The following is a 20,230-nucleotide window of genomic DNA, read 5'->3' as shown; positions in this document are numbered from 1 at the left end:
TGGCTGGTTCAACAAGGGAAAGCAGCTCGAGAAAGAGGGCCTGCCGAAGGGCAGGTGGATAGGCAGTGAGGGAAGACAGGTACCCCTGAGGACAGGAATTAACAACAGTAATGTCTCTTCTCTAGCACACGGCAAGGCAACGCACATCAAGGAACAGAGCTCTGCCGTCAGCTGGGGCTTTGCGTTTCATGGTTTGGCTTTTCCATGCATGTCCTAAGGATCAAACCATCTTAAATGAATTCTTTATTATGCTGTACTGATAAAAACTTCAACCCATATTTTTCACCTTAAAGCTGAAAAAAAGTAGTTCTGGAGGAGAGCATTAAAAATTCCAGATCAAAATCATTGGCCTTTAAAAATGAATTAGGGATCTGGGGAGATTCAATGGAGGCACAGAGGTAAGAAAAGCTGTATTTGTGCAAACTAGAAAAGTAACAAAAAGTAAGTTTCTGCCTGCACACTCTTAGAATTGGCGTCCATCCTCTCCACAAGGAGTCTGCCCATACAGTGACACACGACGCAACTGATCTCTCATTTTAAGGCAGCTCAGCACAACCCGCAACATTCAAAGGAGCAAAGGATCAGAGAAGGGAAAACCTACAGGAGAAACCAAGAACTCAGCCCTTGCACAGTCTAGCAAAAAGATGACAAAGGAACAGGGTATTATACGCCTGTCAGTTGTTGCAGGCACAAATACCATAACAAAGAGCTAATGCCTTTGGGGACCAAGCCAGTAGAGAAGCAGGCCAGGGATATACTCGAAGTAGAAATTGGAGAGCTCTACTTCTGATGGGCAGCCTTCTGACAAAAATCTGGGGAAGGAGCAAAAATGCCAAGTGATCTTCTAGTGGGTCTTGGCTTGCTTTCAGGTGGGGGTGTATGATGTGGCACAGCTGAAGAAGGGGGAATGTCTTTATCTTCCAGTGAAGAATAGGAACTTGAAAGACGTCAGATTTGAAAAATTGGTTTAATCTACAGCATGTATCCGCACAGCCAGCTTACCCGGCTGGAGTCTCAGCTTCTCAGATTGCACAGCTTTAGGTTTATTTTGGTGGATTCTTCAGGAAAGGAACATCCCTCCCCTCCATCCTGGTCATTTGGAGGAACCACGCAAAACTTTATATACTGCTTCTGTAAATGCTGCAGTGATGCGCCATCTGTCTGCAGTTCTCGAGGACTCGCCCAGTGCAGGGAATAGCCGTAGGGTTAAGCTGCTTCTTCACTCCCAGGCTCCCAGCCCCCACAAAACGATCCACCCAGATTATTGCTGCAGACACATGGCCCCTCGCATGGATCAGTTTGTAGGACTGAGACAAAAAAGCATAAATGGAAATAAAACCAAGAAAAACAAAAAGAAAATAGCCTTTAGTGTGTGTTTAGTTAAAAAAAAAAAAACAGCACAAAAAACCCCAGAGTGGCAAATAGGACAAGGATGCAGATCTCCCAGTTACAGTATCGGCTAGTCACTCGGTAACATTGCAAAAAATAATAAAAAAAAAAAAACCCAAAAACAAAAACCACCGGATGCTGGGCAGTCAGCCTTTTTCATTCAAGCACAATCAAAGAACCCTCTATGCAGCGTATTATGTACGAAATCAGGTACAGTTAAAATAAGCAACTGAAATTGTGAATGAGATTCTAACATACAGTACTTTCACACAGCCAAAGCTATTTTATTTTACATGATGAGTCTTTTGCGTTAATCTTTTTCTGAAAGCCCAATAAAAACAGCATGAGCTACTCAAGCAGAATTTAAGAGACAACTTACAAAGTAATATTTGCATAGCACTGTAAATCTGCGTATTTGTTGGGGCACAGTTCTTAGTAGAAACTACAGTAGGTGACAGAGTTGGGTTTTCTTAATAGCTTCTTGTTTTTAATCAGATTCAGACGCATCTCTTATGTACGTCATAAAATCAAGTGTAGGAAATAACTGTAAAAATGTACAAAAATATATACACGTGCACAGTAAATGTGTACCCTGTATACAGTTTTATTACTCGTTAGATTTGGCTAATAATGATCGTGTGGTACTTACACTTCCCTGCAAATGACAAGATTGTAACAAATCAATCAGGTTAAGGATGGTGAGTTTTCTCAGAGAGGTTTTCATTAAAGCTACAGTACGTGCTGGTGATCTTTAGGAGTGAGCGAGGCACCAGCTGACAGTGGCTGCCTGGCGCTCAGGCAAGTAGCATTCAGCGGGCACAAGGTACAGCTCTGACAAAGCTGAAGCAAAACAACGTGGAAGGGCACAGCTTGGCGCTCTGCACAGATGCACATGCACGTAATAAAGGAGGTCCATAGAACCAGTGCATGCCATGGAGAAAAAAAGTGATTCATTCCCGATTAGCCTCTGCTGCCCACTCTTCCTCCCTTCACAAATGAGATTTTAGTGTGGCTAGTAAATCCGCCTTTTTCTTGAAAATACACCTTGGCCAAAATAAAAATAATAAAAAAGGAAATAAAACTTGTCTAAGACTGCAAATTGGTGGTGGTAGCCTCCAGACTACAGAATACTTCCAATTTAGATTTTAAAAGTACTACTATATTCCAGTTTCTGCTAGAGTGTCTGTTTTAAAAACACATTTCCCCCTAAAAAGATTAAAATGCCACTTCTGCTAATGTAAAGCTTTTTAGAAACAGTCAGCTGCACTCAAATACTCTCAAAAGTGAAAGTGAACCAATTGACTTTCTCCCCAGTTTTGAAAAGTGAAGAGTGCCTTGTAACTATGGGTATAACATTTTAAGAAATACAGGCAGCCTTCCATAAACCTAGAGATGCTGAGGATAGCAGAAACATGACACATTTGGCTTAGAGGTGCCAATCCACCATCTTCCCAATTCCAAAGCATGAAATATTTTCACATTTTCTGGTGGCTACCAAATGGGACGCAGGTCCTGTAACGCTGACTTCCAGAAAGTTTTCCCTCAACACCATAGCTGGCAATAAACAACCCCCCCCCCCCAAAAAAAAAAAAAACCAAACACAAAACAAGAAGAAAAACCCAACAGAAACAAAAAAAAAATCCTCAACCAAACCAAAACCCCCACCAACAATCTGCAAGGATCTTGATGCAGAGATTGCTGAGACAATCAGATAAACTAGTCTTCAAGATTAATAGGGGGAAGTGTGGCAGTCGCCATCTGTAACAAGGAGATAAGCTCTTCAAGATAAATTTTGACCCCAATCACGTGAACATGGCAAGGGTTACTTCCTAAGTTGTCACAGGGAGGTTTCACATTGGTATTAGAGTCAGAGTTTTCCTGCCCACACACACACTTATCTCTGGTTTGCAAAGCTCCTGGCCATCGCACCATTTTCTCAGGGCAAGTATTTGGCCAGATCTGTCGGTGCTCCTCCTCCCTTCAGCGATGCACCTTGTGCTGTTCCTCGTCCTTCCAGTGATGCACCTTGCAGCGCTCAGCATGACTGTTACCTGCTTCAAACCCCGGCTTCACTCAGCTCTGGCAGCTCTGGTGCAGCCCATTATGGACCATAAAGTTCAGAAATATGGAAATGAGCAGCTGTGACAAACTGGGTCAAAGTACAAATTCAGCATTACCATTACAGGGATGGGCTTCTTCCCACAGGCATAAACCAGAATGTGCAGTAATCGCTTGCTGTGAACCGGAAACTTCACACCAAGTGGCATAAGCGCTCGGGCATCCAGGAGACGCTGCGAGCTACACCAGCGTGTCCAATTTTCAAAGTGAATCTAGGAACGGATTTTTCACTTTTATCTGTATTGCCCTCCAGCATCTGAATTAAATACACTCTTAGACTAGGTCTGTCCAACCTTGGCCTTAGACTTCTTAACACAGTCTTCTCCAAGATGCCAAAATATGTGAATATTGTGTCTTCAATCTGGAACACTCTGCGTAGTGTGAACTCAGCATTATTAAAAGCTTCAAACTCCACATTTCTTTAATCAAAATGCCCATGAAGCGAAACCAGATTCTGGGGTAGCCCCAGACAGAAGCTGTACCTTTAGCAATTATCAGATGTACAGTGACCCCCACTTGCTAGTTACTCAAACTGTTAGCGGAGACCTTGCCCCAACTCCCTTCTATTAGTTTCATCAGTGCCATAGGGACCTGTTACCAGGTCATGATGGCGCAATGTGAGCGCCCCTGGGAAGGACCTCTCTTCCCTAATAAAACTTTTGCTCTGAAGCAGCAAAGTTGCATTATCGCTTAACACAACTGAAACACAACTGTGTCACTTCAGACCTACTGAGCTCAGCAACCAGTGCCAAAATGCAGGAAGACAAAACCCCAGCTATGTGAGATGATTTCTATAGTACTGGTTGAACTGGAAAGGTCCAAGTTCCAGCTAAAAGGTCGTAAATGAACCATCTGCAGAAGATACAGGCAGGCAAGTATACAGACATCAGCAGATGGAGACAAGTGGTATCACGTGGAAGTGAGCAGACACAGACACACTCACTTTTTCTGTGAATACTAGGCAATTAGGACAAAGGTAGTAGTCATATTCATTGGTCAGCAATTAAGTGTAGAGCCCTTCAAGATAAGTGAAAGCAGAACAAAGGAACATTGCCCGTACTCTTTGTGCCGGAGACAAGATATTTTGCTCAGTGATGCCAAGTCAATTGCAAGAGCACATTCAGCCCACAATGAGCAACAGACAACTGTAATCCTTACTGAGCCAAGACCTCTGGGTACCAGTTGTCTGGTCCTTCTTCAGCATCAGCATTTTGTGCCTTCCTAACAGAGATGCCACAATGCCAGCAGTCTCCGAGCTTTCCCACCAGGTTCTTAGACGTAGATCAACATGATGCTACATTGGAACTGCAAATCCCACTCTGAGAGCAGCATCATTGTTCTTCATGACGATGACAAGCGCTGCCAAGGCCAAGAGGATAGCATCTGTCCATATTGGTCTGAGAACATTCATCTTCGGAGTCAGTGCTGAACTCCATGGCAGTCAGCCTGCAAGTCCGTACTGGAGAACATGGTATCTAGTCTAAACAATCAAGGAATAAATGAAAGCTTTGAAAGGTGGAGAGAGAAAACGCTCCCATAGCTTTAAGTTTAATAAACCTAGCATGGTTGAAAAGCAAAAGACAAAAACCAGGATATATTTTTGTTTATTATTGCTCTTAAAGGGCTTGGTAGTCAAATATACAAGCTATGTTCTATTAAACCAGAAGAAAATAAGATATAAAATCTATGCTCACTTTTCCAATCCAAGCCACCTGCTAATCTTCATTAGTGACATTAACTTCAGCTATTTCCAGTCATTTTAAATTTATACATAGTCTGTGTACGTGTGCGCGCGCGTGTATAAAAACCCCTATTTGAGGGGATAAAATTCAAAATTAAGAGTTTTGTGTTGGTTTTGTACTGTTTTGTGCATTGCTGTGTATTCTCTTTTTCGAAATCGTTACTGATATGTCTGTTTAGAAGAGTAAAATTTAAGTAACTGATTATGTATTTATTATATTTTCAAAAAGAAAGCATGACCAATAAGTTATAAGAAAATATGAAGTGTTGATTATTCTCCCCTTGATGTACATGCACTAATCCCGTGATTCCTAATAGGAAGTTACATGCACTAAGAGGAGAAAAGAATCCTGTGAAGAGAAAAGGCTATTAATTCCCTCCTCCTTTAAGCATCCCCCCTCTTCTCAGCATTAAGAAGGGATTTATTTTGTGAAATTCTTTTCATGTCCATTAGTATACTGCTCAAAATATAATTATAAAACATAGTCAATGGTCAGCCTGCTTTGCAAGCTTCACTCTGCTAAGCCAGTACAATTTATATATACTCAATATCATCTTCAGGAAGCAAGTATACAGCATTTGTAACATCTTTCTAAGAAGCAAGAATTACATCCATTACTGAATTACTTAAGAAAAAAAAAAAAAAACCAAAAGAAAAAGAATAAAGAAAAGAAAGAAAAGCCCGCTGCTTTTAGTCCTCCAGTTAAAACACAGGGAAAAGTCACAGAGTTATATTTATCAGCATTTGGAAGTCTAACCCTATTTAAGGACAGAGTACAAACACATCCAGCAAGGAAAACAGTCATGGCTAGGCTCAGTTCTCAATTCCCAAATCATATTCCAAATTCCACTAACATTAAGAACAGTTTTTCATCCCCTATCTTAGGGAAGATTTATTGAGGGGAAAAAGATGACATACTAATGCTGGGGCTATGGGTACAGTGATTCAGAGAGGATGTCTAATGGGAGACAGACAACGTATGTCATCCTTCAAATCCTCTTGTTGAGAAGACCACAAATTAAAATCAAGTGCATGACAGAACAGTGATTAATGACCCCAAGTAAAGTATTTTTCGAAGTTACAAAATTGCTCTTCCAGTGTTTGAAAACAGAAAAACCTTTGGGAGAAGAGGTTACATTCCAACAGTTAGAGTAAATACGAAAAGAAGGTACATTATTACTCCCTTATCTCGCTTACTAAAGCAAAAATGAAAATAACGACCAGTGCTCTGATAAGATCAGCTCTTTACAGAAGGGAGATAAATATTTTAGTGGCAGCTGGGTTGAAAATACAGAGCCCCAGGGTCAGCTTCTGCCCTCAGCCGTAGATCTGCAACGCATTTCACCGACCCCTGATCATAGCCAAATGCAGACTGCGGCCTTCAGACTTGAACAAACAGGTAGCTCCCATCTGTTTGCCAATAATTCTCCAGCTATGCATACAGCAGCAATCTACAAAAATCTCAGACTGTGCATTCGTAAAAAAGGGAAAAAAAAAAAAAGACAGGTACAGCCATGATTCTGTCTCTAATTTTCAGTGGAAAAAACCAAAGGTCAACAAGCAAAACTAGGTATTTAAAATCCCTGAAGAGATCCCATTCTCTTTCTAATGCTTAACAGCACAGCTCACCTTGTAATATACTTCACATTAACATCTAAAGCACGACCAAGTAGAAAGTGCAGCATACCCTATCATTACAGCACACAGGGTAAGATCCTGGCCCCATTTGAATCAATGTCAAAACTCTCATTGACAGTTCAAGAGATGCCAGTATTCAAAATCCAATTGCTACAGACCTCTCCTTTTCAAATTTTTGTAAATAAGACATTTTGCAAACTATTGTGCTGATTTCTGCCTCCCAGTTTACTGAGAGAGGTTGGCTGAACTGGACTTTGGTGATGAGAGATACAAACAGAAATAAAAGGAGGATAAAACATCAGGACAATTGATAAATTTTCTTCTTTGCACAATTCCAAATCCCATGGTCACCATTAATTCAGAAAACAAAACAAACCCAAACAGATTCAAGATTATCGTACACGTGTGATGTGAAACAGGGCAAACAACGCTCAAGACTGAAGTAACATTTCGAAATTAAACAGCCTTGAGTAGTTAGCAGGAGATATGATGAGAACTTTATACTGTTTTAATACTAGTGGATCTGTTCTATGGTATGTACTGATCAATAATGCACTGCTTCCAAACTCCACTATCCGTTCTCTCGCATTACAGAAGTTTTAAGACATTGCCTGAAAATAAAAAGTAACATACAAATAGGATTTCATCTATAGCCATGACAACACAGCCCTTCCAAAATGACTCTAACCCAATGAATATCTGTCAATTAGTTTAAAAAGGGTCCTATTTTCCTGGCTCATTAGTAAAAAAAGTTGGAAATCAACAAACATTATGTTGGCTTTAGCAAGAGGAAACATTCGGTGGCTCCTGTAAAACTGAGTGTAGTGGTCTTGACAGAAACCAGTGTATTCAGTCATCTGAAGATGCTTGTGGCCATGGCCAATGCCCTCTTTTCTTCCCCCACCCCCAAGTCCCCCAACAAAGCAAGAAAAATTAGTTTCTTCTTCCAACCCACCCCAGATTTTCTCCCACAGTTTGACTACAGTAATCCTTAAACAGGCAGAAGGTTGATGTGTTCTCTTCAGTTGATGCCTCCGACTTCTTCATTCTTGGCTCAAGTTTTATTCATTAATATTAGTCATCAGTTATTAAGAAAAAGATAGTTTCTAAGCGTTTGTTGTTGTTTTTTAACTGAAGTTAATCGGATACCATAGTCTGGTTACATGTGCTGAACTGCATCTGTCAGTTATTCCTTTTTCTTGAATTCTTGGTTGCCATAGCTGGAGCCTTTTTCTATTTCAGTTACTCCTATCAGTCTACGAACTCCAAAGGAAGCTTTAAGACATAATAGAGAAACGGGAGGCGTATTAAAACCAGTTCAAGGATTTAGGAAGTTACATGTAAACACACAAGCAGAACCAACATGAGTTAACCCAATCCTGAAGGCAGTAGTTACTACAGACAACAGTGTGCTGTATGAGGCTGCACACGGATCACAGGTCAGGTGTCACTAAAAGAGGAGGACAATCCAGATTTAAAAATATAATTAATGCTTCTATGTTGATTAACAGAACGGGAAGTATGAACACCGAAGCGTATCCCCACCCCCACCCCCATTTGGGTTTTGGGTGTTTGGGGTTTTTTGGGTGGTTTGGTTTTGGGTGTTGTTTTTTTTTTTAATTCACAGACAAGGTGTGCAGTAAGAGTGTTGCTTCCTTTGGGCACCATAACAATGGGCTACAAGACTCACTTGCTATTGATTGCTACAGAAATTGCCTAAGATCTGAAGGCAAGCCTGCCTGGATTAAAGCTTCTGAAGTAATAAAAATGCTATATAACATAAGGACTACAGAGTGAGCACCAAATACTCTCTGCAAGCCCCATTTATATTAATTAATACACAGAACTTATTGGAGGTAATGGATTCTGTTACATGTCACTCTAGGCTTGGCATCTCCTCTGCTTTTATTACCTGCTCCAACAAGTCCCAGGAATGCAAGGATAAGGAGAGGTGATCCACTTGCAAAAACTCCAAAGCCAAATGTGAAGAGAGGAGAGAGGAGAACTGTGGCCCAAAAAAGGAAGTTTAGGAGAGTCCATGGTCTCCTAGGAGGTTTAAACTGTTGGCCAGGAAATATGCCTTCCTGATTATACATCTCTTGCAAAGCATCCTGGGAGAAAGAGAAAACAGAAGAAAACATGTTCATAATATGTTTGCACCAAGCAATCCAAAACTAGTCAATTCCAGGACAACATCAAGGACAGTATCCGTGGGAAATACCCATCAAGAGTACACGGCATCCATGTCCATCTTCTGTCATTCATTTGGGCATTTCTGTTGACTGCCAAGGCTGCTGTATTAGCACTTTGAAGGCATTCTTGGCCACCATCAGAAACTGAAACCATATCAGCCCCTCCACTACCAAATACCTTCATCTCTTCTCTTAACTGTTTTGGAACTTAGGGCAGCATCAGGCCAGAGGCCAGTTCAGACACTACCTGCCTCTTTCCTGGATGCTTTTTCTTCCCATTTTTAATTCCCAAAAGGTCAGCATGATTTAGCAAAGCACAGCAGAAAATTCCTTTATATACAGCCAGAAGAGGAAAGCAAAGCACAAGCTATGCAGCAGAGACAGCACTGTCCTAGCCATAACCCCAAGACTTCAACAGAGCAGCTGCATCCTGAGCTGAGCTTGCAGAGAGATGCAAGCATGAAACATAACACTCAAAGGAGCAGCATGCCCACAGTCTTCCCTCAGTTTGTAAGAACGTTCTGTAAGGTTTCCAAGGCCCTACCAAGGATGGCTCAAGTTTGGCGGTTTCTTATTGTTCCCACTTAAATGGTTTTTCTTTTAGCTTCCCTTATAAAGGTCTGAGAAGTGCAAGGCATTCCTTGCCAATAACACAGCCTTTTGAGGACATACCCTTTGTGTGGGAAGAGCACTTTAAGGACTCCAGTTACAACATATTGCTACCACCATAAGATCAGTATATAAAATACCCATATATATATATAGTAATACCTCCCCAGCAACACCTTACACCAAAGTTGAACGGAGGTACAGCCAACGCCAGCAAGGAACACCAAGCCCTCCCATCTGCAAGCAAATCAGAGCATTCTGCCTAAGGAATGGCACCAAGTGGAGTGAAAGCTCCGTGCTGCACCTGCTTAGCTCTGCATTTACTGTTTAACAAAGCAGGAGCCAAGCAGAGAAAGACCACTCCTGTAACATACATCTTAATGTCTGCTCCTCCAGCCAGGCAATATCAGAAGGAATTCTTGCACCTAAGAGCCTTTTCACAAGGGAAATTACATGATGGCATGTCCCAGATAACAGGAGGTGGGATTCAAGGATCCCAAATGTTTTAATTTTTTTTTTTTTAAGCTCACTAATCCCACATTACACGAACTAACCCACAAGATAGTTTGATATATCTGCTAATGGGAGGTGGGAAGGCGATGATGGCTCCTGCTTTTTGTAAGATAACTCCTCTTCCCTTAATTGAAATACAGCTTAGGTATTCAAACAAATTAGCTTAAAATGAACAAAATAAAACTCAGAAGGGGACTTCCAGACCCTTATAAACAACCTGCTGCCTACCAACAGGCTAAGCGTAAGCTTGGAAATGCTGCAGCACAGGTCACCATAGCAGAAGAAAGCCTGAGATAGTTCAAGTTTCTGTGCTCCTCTGTTCCCCCACAACAATAAGCAACACAAAAATCAAGACACACATCTCAAGTTCAGCAATCCACCAGTTAGGGCTGGGCAACGTTAATTACAGTTCTCTCCTCCCCACAGAACTGTTAAATCTGTGCATCAGGAAATTAACCGTCTAAGGTAAAAAAAGAAAAGACACAAGGAAAAGCTTTGAGCTGTTTGAAGGTATGGTGGCCATGTGCTACACCAGTTCCTGGCAGGAGATCCCAGGCACTGTCTGTACTGTGTCACACACCACTGCAGAGGTATTACCAGGAGGCAGAAGGAAAGCGACAGTGGAAGAAACATGAAAGCAAAGGACAATTTCAGCTAAGAGCTGGGACTGGCTGTCCCTGACACACAGTTACTATCACTATTCTTGAGTGCCCTAAAACACCCACAGGGAAAATGGAGCTTCTAGAAAAGTGTGACAGAGACTCAAGAGCTGAAGAATATAAAAAACTGTGGATTACTATTAGTCTTCTGCAACTCAGGCGTACCTCTGAACCCCATTGTGCTTCCCAGCAATTTGAGACCTATGCTCTAGCCAGCCCTCTGCAGCAAAGGGGCTCTTCTGTACTGCTCCTTCCAGCAGTGTGAGGCGTGGCTGCCAAATTGTACATAATTTTTCCATCTCTTCTCTCCATCCAGTGGAGAGTGTGCATTACTCTACTACTCTAATACATTACCCACGTGAAAGTCCCAAAAGAAAGAAAAGAAAACAAAAGAAAAGCAAAGCTGTTTACCTTTTCCTGGTAAAGCTTATGAAGCCAATTTGCAGCTTCCTTTTCATCTTGAGGGATATCTTCCAAAGGAAATCTCCTAGTTTAGTAGAGAGATTAAAAAAGGGGAAAAAAGAGAATTAAGGGAAAATCCAGGTATTTGACTCTAGACTTCTACTAGGGAAGTTGTTCTATGCAATGAAAGGCATAAGCTACAGGTAATACTGTCACTGATGGCAGAGGTCTTAAATGCAGAGAAGAGCTGCGACTTAAGTAACACCCGATTCTCTACCTCACACTCAGATTCCTAAGACAAAAGAAACTGTACAAGCTCCTATCAATTTCAGAGCACATCAGTAAAACAAGCATTTCCCATTCAAACACTGTTCTTCCTTCACTGGAACTGCCACTGGCTGATTCCCAGTGAGCTCAGATTGAGGCACCCAGTACTGGGAAAAGACAAGAAAGTGGCAAACCCCAGGATAACGGTTTGTTACATTTTGTTAGTGAAAACCCCACTGTGGAAGGAATGGGAGGGATGGTTAAAAATTCACTTTGTACCAATTCTAAGGAAAACATCATCTTCTACAGTGACTGCACTTCTCTTTCCTTGCCTTTCCAGCCCTACAGATTCAGGCATGCAGTTCTGGGTGCATACGAAAATTATGCCCAGCTCCACGTACTGACCGGACCCCGCTGAGAACAGGCACCTCCTAAGAACCTTTTTCTAGTGGTGAAGAGCCAACCGGCTTTCTTTTATTTTCTGAGGTAGGCCACTAACACGCTCACAAATGTATTGTCTCCTTTCTCAGTGGCACACATCTCACTCCTGGATCAATTCAGAAAGAAGTTGCTCAGTGTGTAGAGGGCCGGCACACACCTTACCCTCAGCTCAAACATATTTTGGCAACATTTGGACTGTATCGGGGCCCTCCTATAGCAGGGCAGTAAGAATAGAAGGGTGACCTCTGGGAGGGCTCTAGAAACAGTGATCCCAGATACAACTTATTTGCTGGTGTTCAACCAGGAAATGCATTTCCGCAGTACGAACTAAAGCTTTCGAGTCTGCAGCTGCAGAGGAAAGGTATTCTAATACATTTCTAAAAATTTCTGCATCCCATAAATGAATTGAACACCAGATTTCACAGATTTACTTTCATTAGCTCTATGAGAAGGAGCAGCTCAATTAATACAAACAATGCGCAATAAAAGCTCAGTAAAAAATAATTTGCTGAAAGCTCTTTGGTAAAGTTGTTGCTGTATTGCTATCACCACTAGAGGGTACTCACAGCAACGTTTGGTACTTTAGCTGATTATTTTCCCTGAAGTCAGTCAGGAGAAAGACTGGATCCTCCACAGAGAGCTAAGCTTCTTACCTCTGCACAGGTAATTGCATACGCATATAACAAGAACAAGAGCTTACGTGCTTCCTTTTTCTGAGCTAAGCTAAGTCTGCTGGCACATTAAGGACACGTTCAATTTTCAGCAAAAAGACTATAAAAATAGTTTCCTTATTCTCACAGCTTCCGCTCCAAAACAGAGAAAAAGCTTCAAGCGCAGAAAAGCATCTTGAGAATGTTTATTCAGTCCACCAATCTCTTAAACCAAAATTATCTGAACATAGTCATTAGCTTTTTAAATAGGGTACAACTAGTAATTTTACCTGGCAACATTATCCTCAACAAAGTTTTATGATCCCAAACCTATTCTAACGACTACTGAAAATTACATTTCTCTTCTTTCCTCCCACTATCTTACCAACAAAGAAAACCAACTTGCCTCTTCATTAGCAATCCGTAGGATACTTAACTGAATGCAGTCACTCTTCAGTGTGTAATTATACAGATGTACATCTATGCGTGTGTACCCCAGATCTAACTAGACATGTTACATGCATCTGCCATCAGTATGGAATTACAGGTGGCAACCGCCTGACCAGCTGTTTTGCTAGCTGGTAAGCTGCCTGCTCACCTTCCTCCTCATCAGGAATATGTGTGGCAAGTATAAATAGTCAAAATGAAACCCCTTGCAAATGAGTGACCCCACCTCTCTCCCCACCATTCCACAGCCTTCTTTCCAACTGAATGACTAAAATGTTGTGGAAGTTGCAGTATCTGATAACAGAACTGGAACACGTGTCCTTCCCTTCCCCACTAGGGCTGCAGCGCTCTGCCTCTCCTGGGATAGCATTTCTTCCACAAAACTGCTGCTGCTATAGCTCGACACAATGGATAATCAGTGATTCCATACAAAGTCTTTCACTGTTGCAGGCTCTGGCAAGACCCACCTGCTTTCGTTAGAAGGACAAGGTCTAGAGCCAGTACCATGCATCTGCAATGCAGAGACTCATGGCCAGAGGAGAACGGTGTGTGGGGAAAACAGCAAGGCTTTTAAATTATTTTTTTCCTTTTAGAAACAAAACGTCAACCTCATCACTAGGAAGTAGCAATGTTTTCCGAAGTGCGGGTGAGGACCCCAGAGAAGTAGTGAACTGCCAAAATAACCGTGGAAAGACCAACCAAGTTGTTTGTCAGGTCCAAACATAAAATGGAAAGGAAGAAATTAAACAGAAAAGGGTTGGTAGTTTTTATGATCACAAGGAAGCCTTTAAAGGAGGCGGCAACTAGGAGAAAGCAAGCAAGAGAAAGCACGTGTGTGTGTGCATACACGTGTGCATGTGCTGCGTGGAGCAGTTACTCTTTCAGGCAAAGAATAATGAGGAATGTGAGGAATGTACCACCTCATTCATACAATGTCTGAATTTCAGCATTATTTAAGTTCTAATCTGCTAATCAAACCATGTGAGAGAAGAAGAGAAACTGGCAGAGTAAGGAGCTTTATGCCATTCATTACAAGAGACTACTCATGTCGGACAGGCTAATTATACTACGCATATGCTCACAGGGGACTGGGAGGGGAGCAGAACAGTTGGTTTTCTCTTCCCAGCAGAGAAAGGAAAAATGTGGACTAGTGCCCTCAGTGCACAAAACTTGGGGAAACTCCATAACGACAATGTGGTCATACCCAGGCTTAAAATGTCTGCCTAGTGCTCTCTGACTTGAGCAGGTGATATCATGGGATCTCACGCACGAAAGCAAACTAAAGCAGGGGGGAAACGGGGGGGTCTTTGTAGCCTGCAGAGAAACTTGAAGGATAAGGAAAAGGAGACTACAGCAAAGGACATTACCCTGTAAAATCTGAATACACTTCAACATGCCAAAGCACGCATCTTAGGGCTCACCTCCATTATTATATGCTCACCTTACACACATATCTGCTTCATATTTCTTTCCATACAGAATTCCTAATAAAGACGGGTTCTTGTTCCCTCTGAAATTTAGTGTTACATCATACACTGCTGAAACTGTTACAAAAAAGAAAATATGGCTGTTATATCAGCGATCCTAGCAACCACGTTGCCAGCATCCTTGCACTAGACAGCAACAGGGCCTCGTGCAAGCCTTCCATTAATGATGTCAGGTAGCAGAGTCCTTCGCTACTTTGTTTACGTGCTGTATTTACCTGTATCAGCCACCTGACATTCCCATCTACGCAGCAGGTGTGTTATCAAAATGCAAGACAACTTGATCAACTAAGCAACAGTGACATACATGAAAGGTTTATTATTTTTTAAGACTGGTATCTGAGAGTTATGTGGCACAAATTAATGGCTGACAGGCTGAACGCTTATCACTGCCAACTGACAAATTGTAACGGATGTAATGAACAATAGGGTATACTACACTAAGCTACATGGAGTATACTAAACGACACATTACAATTAATGCAAATAACAAGTAGCAGCTTGCCAGTACCTGTTCCCCTGAGACACTGGACAGCAGTGGTGAAACCTTTGGTTCTGGGCAGCAGGTGGTATTTCAGTTTAGGCAACCCCTTGGATTCAGCCACCTCCATACTGATACGATGCTTGGTCTCTGTAAAACGAGTTCCTTCACAGTACAGGAGAAACTAGTGCCATGAGACAAAAGGCGAAAAGAAGGACATCTTGTGGTCACAAGAATCCAAGCAGAACACTGAAAATTTGTGTAACATAAACAAACATCCATGCGTGCACACATGCTTCAATTGTCTCATTTGATCATCAGGTATTAGGCATAAGCACCGCCTCACAACTCATTTACAATTATATTTAATTTTAACAACACTGGTACCAAATTTAAGGCAACAAAAAGTCTAAATGGTTACACCTGAAACATTTACTTAGAAAAATCCCTGAAGCCTTTGGCTGGCGGGCAATGACCTAATCTACAGATCAGAAAAAGCAATCCAAATATCAGTACACGACCACTTTAGGAAGAAACCACATTAATCACGAGCTACCTCATTTCAAATTTGTACTGTACAACCAGAATTACTCATCTGAGGACAGACTTGTTTGTCTGAAAGCTTTTCTATTTTTGTTTGGTTTTTTGGTTTTTTGCATTTTTATCAGTTCTGTTCATAAAAAATGGTGCCTTTCCCTAAAACCTTTACCTTTTTCATTTTGTAAGGCACCAATCTGACTGTGGTATCCTAAGTAACTATTAAGAAGACTTAAATCCTCCCATATGGACTTAAAGCAGCACAAAACATTGATCTGTCCTTCTCCAGCCTCTGTATTGCTTCTGCTCTAGACCAGAAGCAATGCAACGCCAAGAACAGAAAAACAAAGCCCTTCTGAGGGCCCTAGGGTGAGTTTCTTTTTATCCCTGGCCTTTTTGAAGGATGTATATCATTCCCATTGCACCAGCAATGGAAAAGCATTGCTGCATTTGAATGCACAAATGTCTGCATCCCTGGCAAGCAACCGAGGGGAAAAAGCGCAGGCTGCTACTACTTTCTCACAGCAATATCATGCAACCCTAACATTGCAACTCAGAAGAAAGACTGGTCGAATGCATCACTGTACATCTGCTACTTGTCAGTACTGTGGTTGCTTGACTATTTCTCTGTAGTTTATCTACATACTGTGCACCAGAAAAGGTAAGTCAAATGAATGTTAAAACCACGAAGCCACAGACACGAGAGCTAGACCTGCCAGAGTGCAGTGGCAGAACGGGAGCTGGTCCTGCAGTCTTTATTTGGCCCTTGAGGGCACATTCATTATGAAAATCTGACCAACCATCACCACCAAGTGGCGAGGATAGCACAAGGTACAGAGGGTAACACCACAATCTCAACCCCAGTCTGCAATGCAAGCGCTTTCCTCTTTATCAAATTCTCACCCTCTTCTACTCAACAGCGCCGTGACCCTTCCGGACCAAGTAGGCGAGTGAGGTAGAGACTGCGCTGCAGTGCACGTGTGAGAAAGACCTCGTGAAGGAAGGTTGCACAGACAGTCCTAACTGTGGCATTTAGAATGCACAACAGTTAGGAAATTGATTTACTCAAGCCAATTTTAATCATGATTTAAATTACCAAGCAGGAAGAGTTGATTTAAATAATCAATGCTAACTACGTTTTGCATTTATTTTTTCTAGTTGTTTTCCCTAGAGACTAGTCCTTGGTTCTCGATTGTAGAATCATTAAAATTATAGATTTGCAACTAAAGTACAGTCTTGAGATATTTTTAATTGGTAGGGTTTTTTATTTTTTCTTTTTTTTCACAACACTAATCAGGAGGATATACTAAATGTAGTTCACATCCATATATTCAAGCAATTAAGTAGTTTAAAATACATTTTCCAGATTCTTATTTTTTATATCTTTATAATGACAGAAAATCACGAATGACACATTCACAATGTACTAGTTAAGGCTTACTATTTCACTATTCATTTTAACAAGCTGTACTGGATAATACTGAGAAATCACTTAAAATGCACAAAAAAGCCTCTTAAAATGTTTTATGAGCCAAATAACTGTGTATTACATGCATGCTGCTATAAAAGCAAACCACTAAATTTATCAAAATGTTTGCATTCAAAGCTAAAGAAGGTTAATAGGTTTATTATACCACTGTGTTGCTGCAGTAAAATCTAACAACATTGCACATAATGAAACATAGATGTTTCACCTTTGACTTAAAATAATGTCAAAATAAAAAGGAAAAGCCTAACTGCAAAAGCTGGTGTAAGTTTGCATTTTGTTCGCAAAGAGACTTTTTGGGAAACCTGTCATTTCACAGATCAATGAACCTACTAACAAGAACTTCCTACCAAAATCCATGGTCTGTGCATTCCCCCTCCCCTCCCAAATTCACTCACTTCTCAGGAAAAAACATTTTTATTTAGGTGTCCTTTTAGCCTACCTCAGAAAATGTAGCTTAGGGTTATATAGATTTAGTAGTCAAATATGGGCTGTTATTTTTTTTTCAAAGGTAAAAATAAGTTCAGACAAAATTAACAAGTATTACACAAGCCTGATTTATAATTTACCGTCAAGCTTCTAATCATCTATGCAAGCTTCTGAACTGTTTCCCGAATGACTTCCCTTACCAACAGGCAAACAGAGCAACGCTTTACCAGCATATCCCAAAAGACCTCCTGAAACACAGGTTTTTCTTGAAAACACTTGAAGAAAGCAGTGAGCAACCCTCTCCTGACAGATCAGGCTACGATACCACAGGATTATCTCCATCACCATTCCACTTCTAGCAGTCAGGACTAGAGGAGGAACTTGACACTTACCCACATATATTCAGGATAATCAGCCAACCGCTTTAATCCTTCAATAACGGTATCTCTGTCTTCCTCCCATTTCCTTTTGCAGAAAACAATCTCAAGGAAGTACCACGTCCAGCCAATTAGGGGCACATATAGTAGCTCTCTCTTAGCAAGAACTTTGGAACTCTTGGAGAAAAACAAAAATAACAATTCAAAAATGTCATTTGCCAATTGGTACAATGAGATCAAAGACATTCAAGTTAAGATGATGAAGTTAATGGAGTTATATCTGGAAACTCAAATGCAAAGAAACTCTGTGTGCATGGGTTTTAAACAGACCTATAGTCCTCCAGGTGGAGGGAAAGCTCATGGCCCCACATACCCCTAGCACTCCAAAGCGCTCTGTCATAGTCCAGCCGCACAAGAAGTCGATTTCAAAGTTGTGATTCAAGATGATGATGACGTGTTCTTTTCCAAAGGTGTTCACCGTGGCCTCGTCTGAGAACAAGGTGCACTCTGTGCCCGACCACCATTCCAGCAGCATTACCAACTCTGACAAACATGACAAAGATGGAAAGGAGTTAGGGGTGCCACTTACAGAAAGTATTTAGCATTTCATCTCCAGCCCCATTCAGTGCCTATTCTCTTCTGATTCCCAACACCACTGTCACCTTTTCAATCCAACCCAGCAGAGACGAAATGACAGCTTAGACAGGTATAGACCAAATAACATCAACATCCTTAAGCAGTCTTTAGGGCACTAGGTATATGCATTATGGATAATTTAACAAGTTTTTAACAGTGATGAGTTTGGGCATGATATTATGAATGTGAAGTTTTATGATCACTGGAAAAAAACCCAAAACTTTGTGCCTGAAAACAGACAGTTGAGCCATTGATTGCTCCACTAAATGAGTACAGTTTCTCTCAGGTGGAATACAAAATATGCACAGACACCGTCTAATGCTTTTACTCAACATGAAGCAAGCTTTATGGAGGTAAACAGACCAATAAAGGGCTTTTAAAGGGATACAGTGCCATAGATCTTCTGCAATAGATTTTAATATTAGAACACAGGATTCTGATCATTCTGGGTTATGGTCATCAACACAGAGTCAGAAGCACCAGATAATTGAGCTAATTCATCGAAATACCCAGGCAAAGCCAGCAAAGGTAAATCATGTCTGTCTTTTATTGAAAAAAAAAAAAAAAAAAGAAAAGCATCCTTTCTCCTCTGTCTTCTCTAGCTTTTCAATATCCCAGCATCTCTCTTACTCCACCCTGAACATTTCCTTTGTTACCCACTCTTCTTAAAACCTCCTTCCCTTTCTTTATCTTAAAAAAACCCTTTCCACGAAAATTCAGCATGCACTGAATGTAGTTGCTATGGTTAGCCTATTTCTCTCATTTCAGTACAACCAGGCAGATGGTAGGCATTGCTTGTATCATGGGACAACTATAAAAAGTAAGAGAATAGTTCATTCTCCCAGTAGGAAGATTTGCTTCCATACAAACTATAGTCATTGGTATTTTCTCATTTCAATGAGATATAGATGCAATCAAAACCTGGCTGTACAACTATGGCAGTTAAAAAGTCCAACTCTTCCCACATTACTACGACCAACTTGCAGGGTCAAAACTGGAGGGCACCCACTTCCTTCTCTGCATCAGATTCTGCCACGTAGTATTTCAGCTTTCCATTGAGGGGCCTTTGTTTTGCTAAATGGAGCAGCACTTTCCTGCAGAAGGGCTTCTGACCAGTGGGATCACGACAGGGTAATCTATCCATGCTGCTAAATAAGACTGGGTCCAGTTTTGCACCACATCAGAGATAAGGCAAACACAGTATTTGGGTGAATGATAGGGAAAACCAATCCTGGTCTGCTGAAATTACATAGCTTCTCTAGCATTAGTTTTTTTCACTTATATCCCCCATGTGACCACTTATCCACCAGGTTATTCCCCTATGTAATTTTCAAGACTCACTCATTTGGAAGCATGACAAAGTTATGCAACTTGCTGATCAAGAAAGCATAACCGTGGTCAGCTGGAAATACAGCAGAGGAAAGACAGAATAGTTTAGACCAGCTAGAGGTTTGTATCATTGCTTTCCAGCTTTGCATCCTCTGCAAACAATGTGATCACTTACCTTTCTTGCTGTGGTTATCCTGGCTCAGTAAAAGGGGAAAGAGGGCACCAAGAGTGCCCTCAGTCAAGACCTATGCTCTTCCAAGCAGATGGCCAGGAGAATGGAGTAGTGGTACCAAACACAGCGTGGTACTCTGAGTGATTTTCCCTTTCCATTGCTGTCTATGTACTGAGGAACATCTCCAGTACCTGCTACAGTTGTTGCATTTTCTTATGAAAAATAAAGTGGGT

The 20,230-nt window shown here is 41.3% G+C and overlaps 1 protein-coding gene across 6 annotated transcripts in view; it reads right to left on the bottom strand.

The window, feature by feature from the left end:
- Positions 1-5,095: 5,095 nt before the first annotated feature.
- Positions 5,096-20,230, bottom strand: part of AGPAT3 (1-acylglycerol-3-phosphate O-acyltransferase 3) — a 95,346-nt gene continuing 80,211 nt past the window's right edge. For all 6 annotated transcript variants that reach the window (XM_064472646.1, XM_064472641.1, XM_064472662.1 and 3 more), the window contains 7 exons: positions 18,234-18,403; positions 17,876-18,037; positions 15,062-15,215; positions 14,508-14,610; positions 11,271-11,346; positions 8,799-8,997; positions 5,096-8,161 (listed from right to left, as the gene is read on the bottom strand). In XM_064472646.1, the coding sequence (XP_064328716.1) occupies positions 8,073-8,161; positions 8,799-8,997; positions 11,271-11,346; positions 14,508-14,610; positions 15,062-15,215; positions 17,876-18,037; positions 18,234-18,403 (953 nt within the window). In that variant the 3' untranslated portion in view covers positions 5,096-8,072. The remainder of the gene's footprint in view (positions 8,162-8,798; positions 8,998-11,270; positions 11,347-14,507; positions 14,611-15,061; positions 15,216-17,875; positions 18,038-18,233; positions 18,404-20,230) is intronic.

The sequence above is a fragment of the Phalacrocorax carbo genome, chromosome 1 (genome assembly GCF_963921805.1).
Source record: "Phalacrocorax carbo chromosome 1, bPhaCar2.1, whole genome shotgun sequence".
NCBI classification, from domain to species: Eukaryota; Metazoa; Chordata; class Aves; order Suliformes; family Phalacrocoracidae; genus Phalacrocorax; species Phalacrocorax carbo.
The sequence above is the reverse complement of the archived record's forward strand: the minus strand, read 5'-3'. Positions and strand labels throughout refer to the sequence as shown.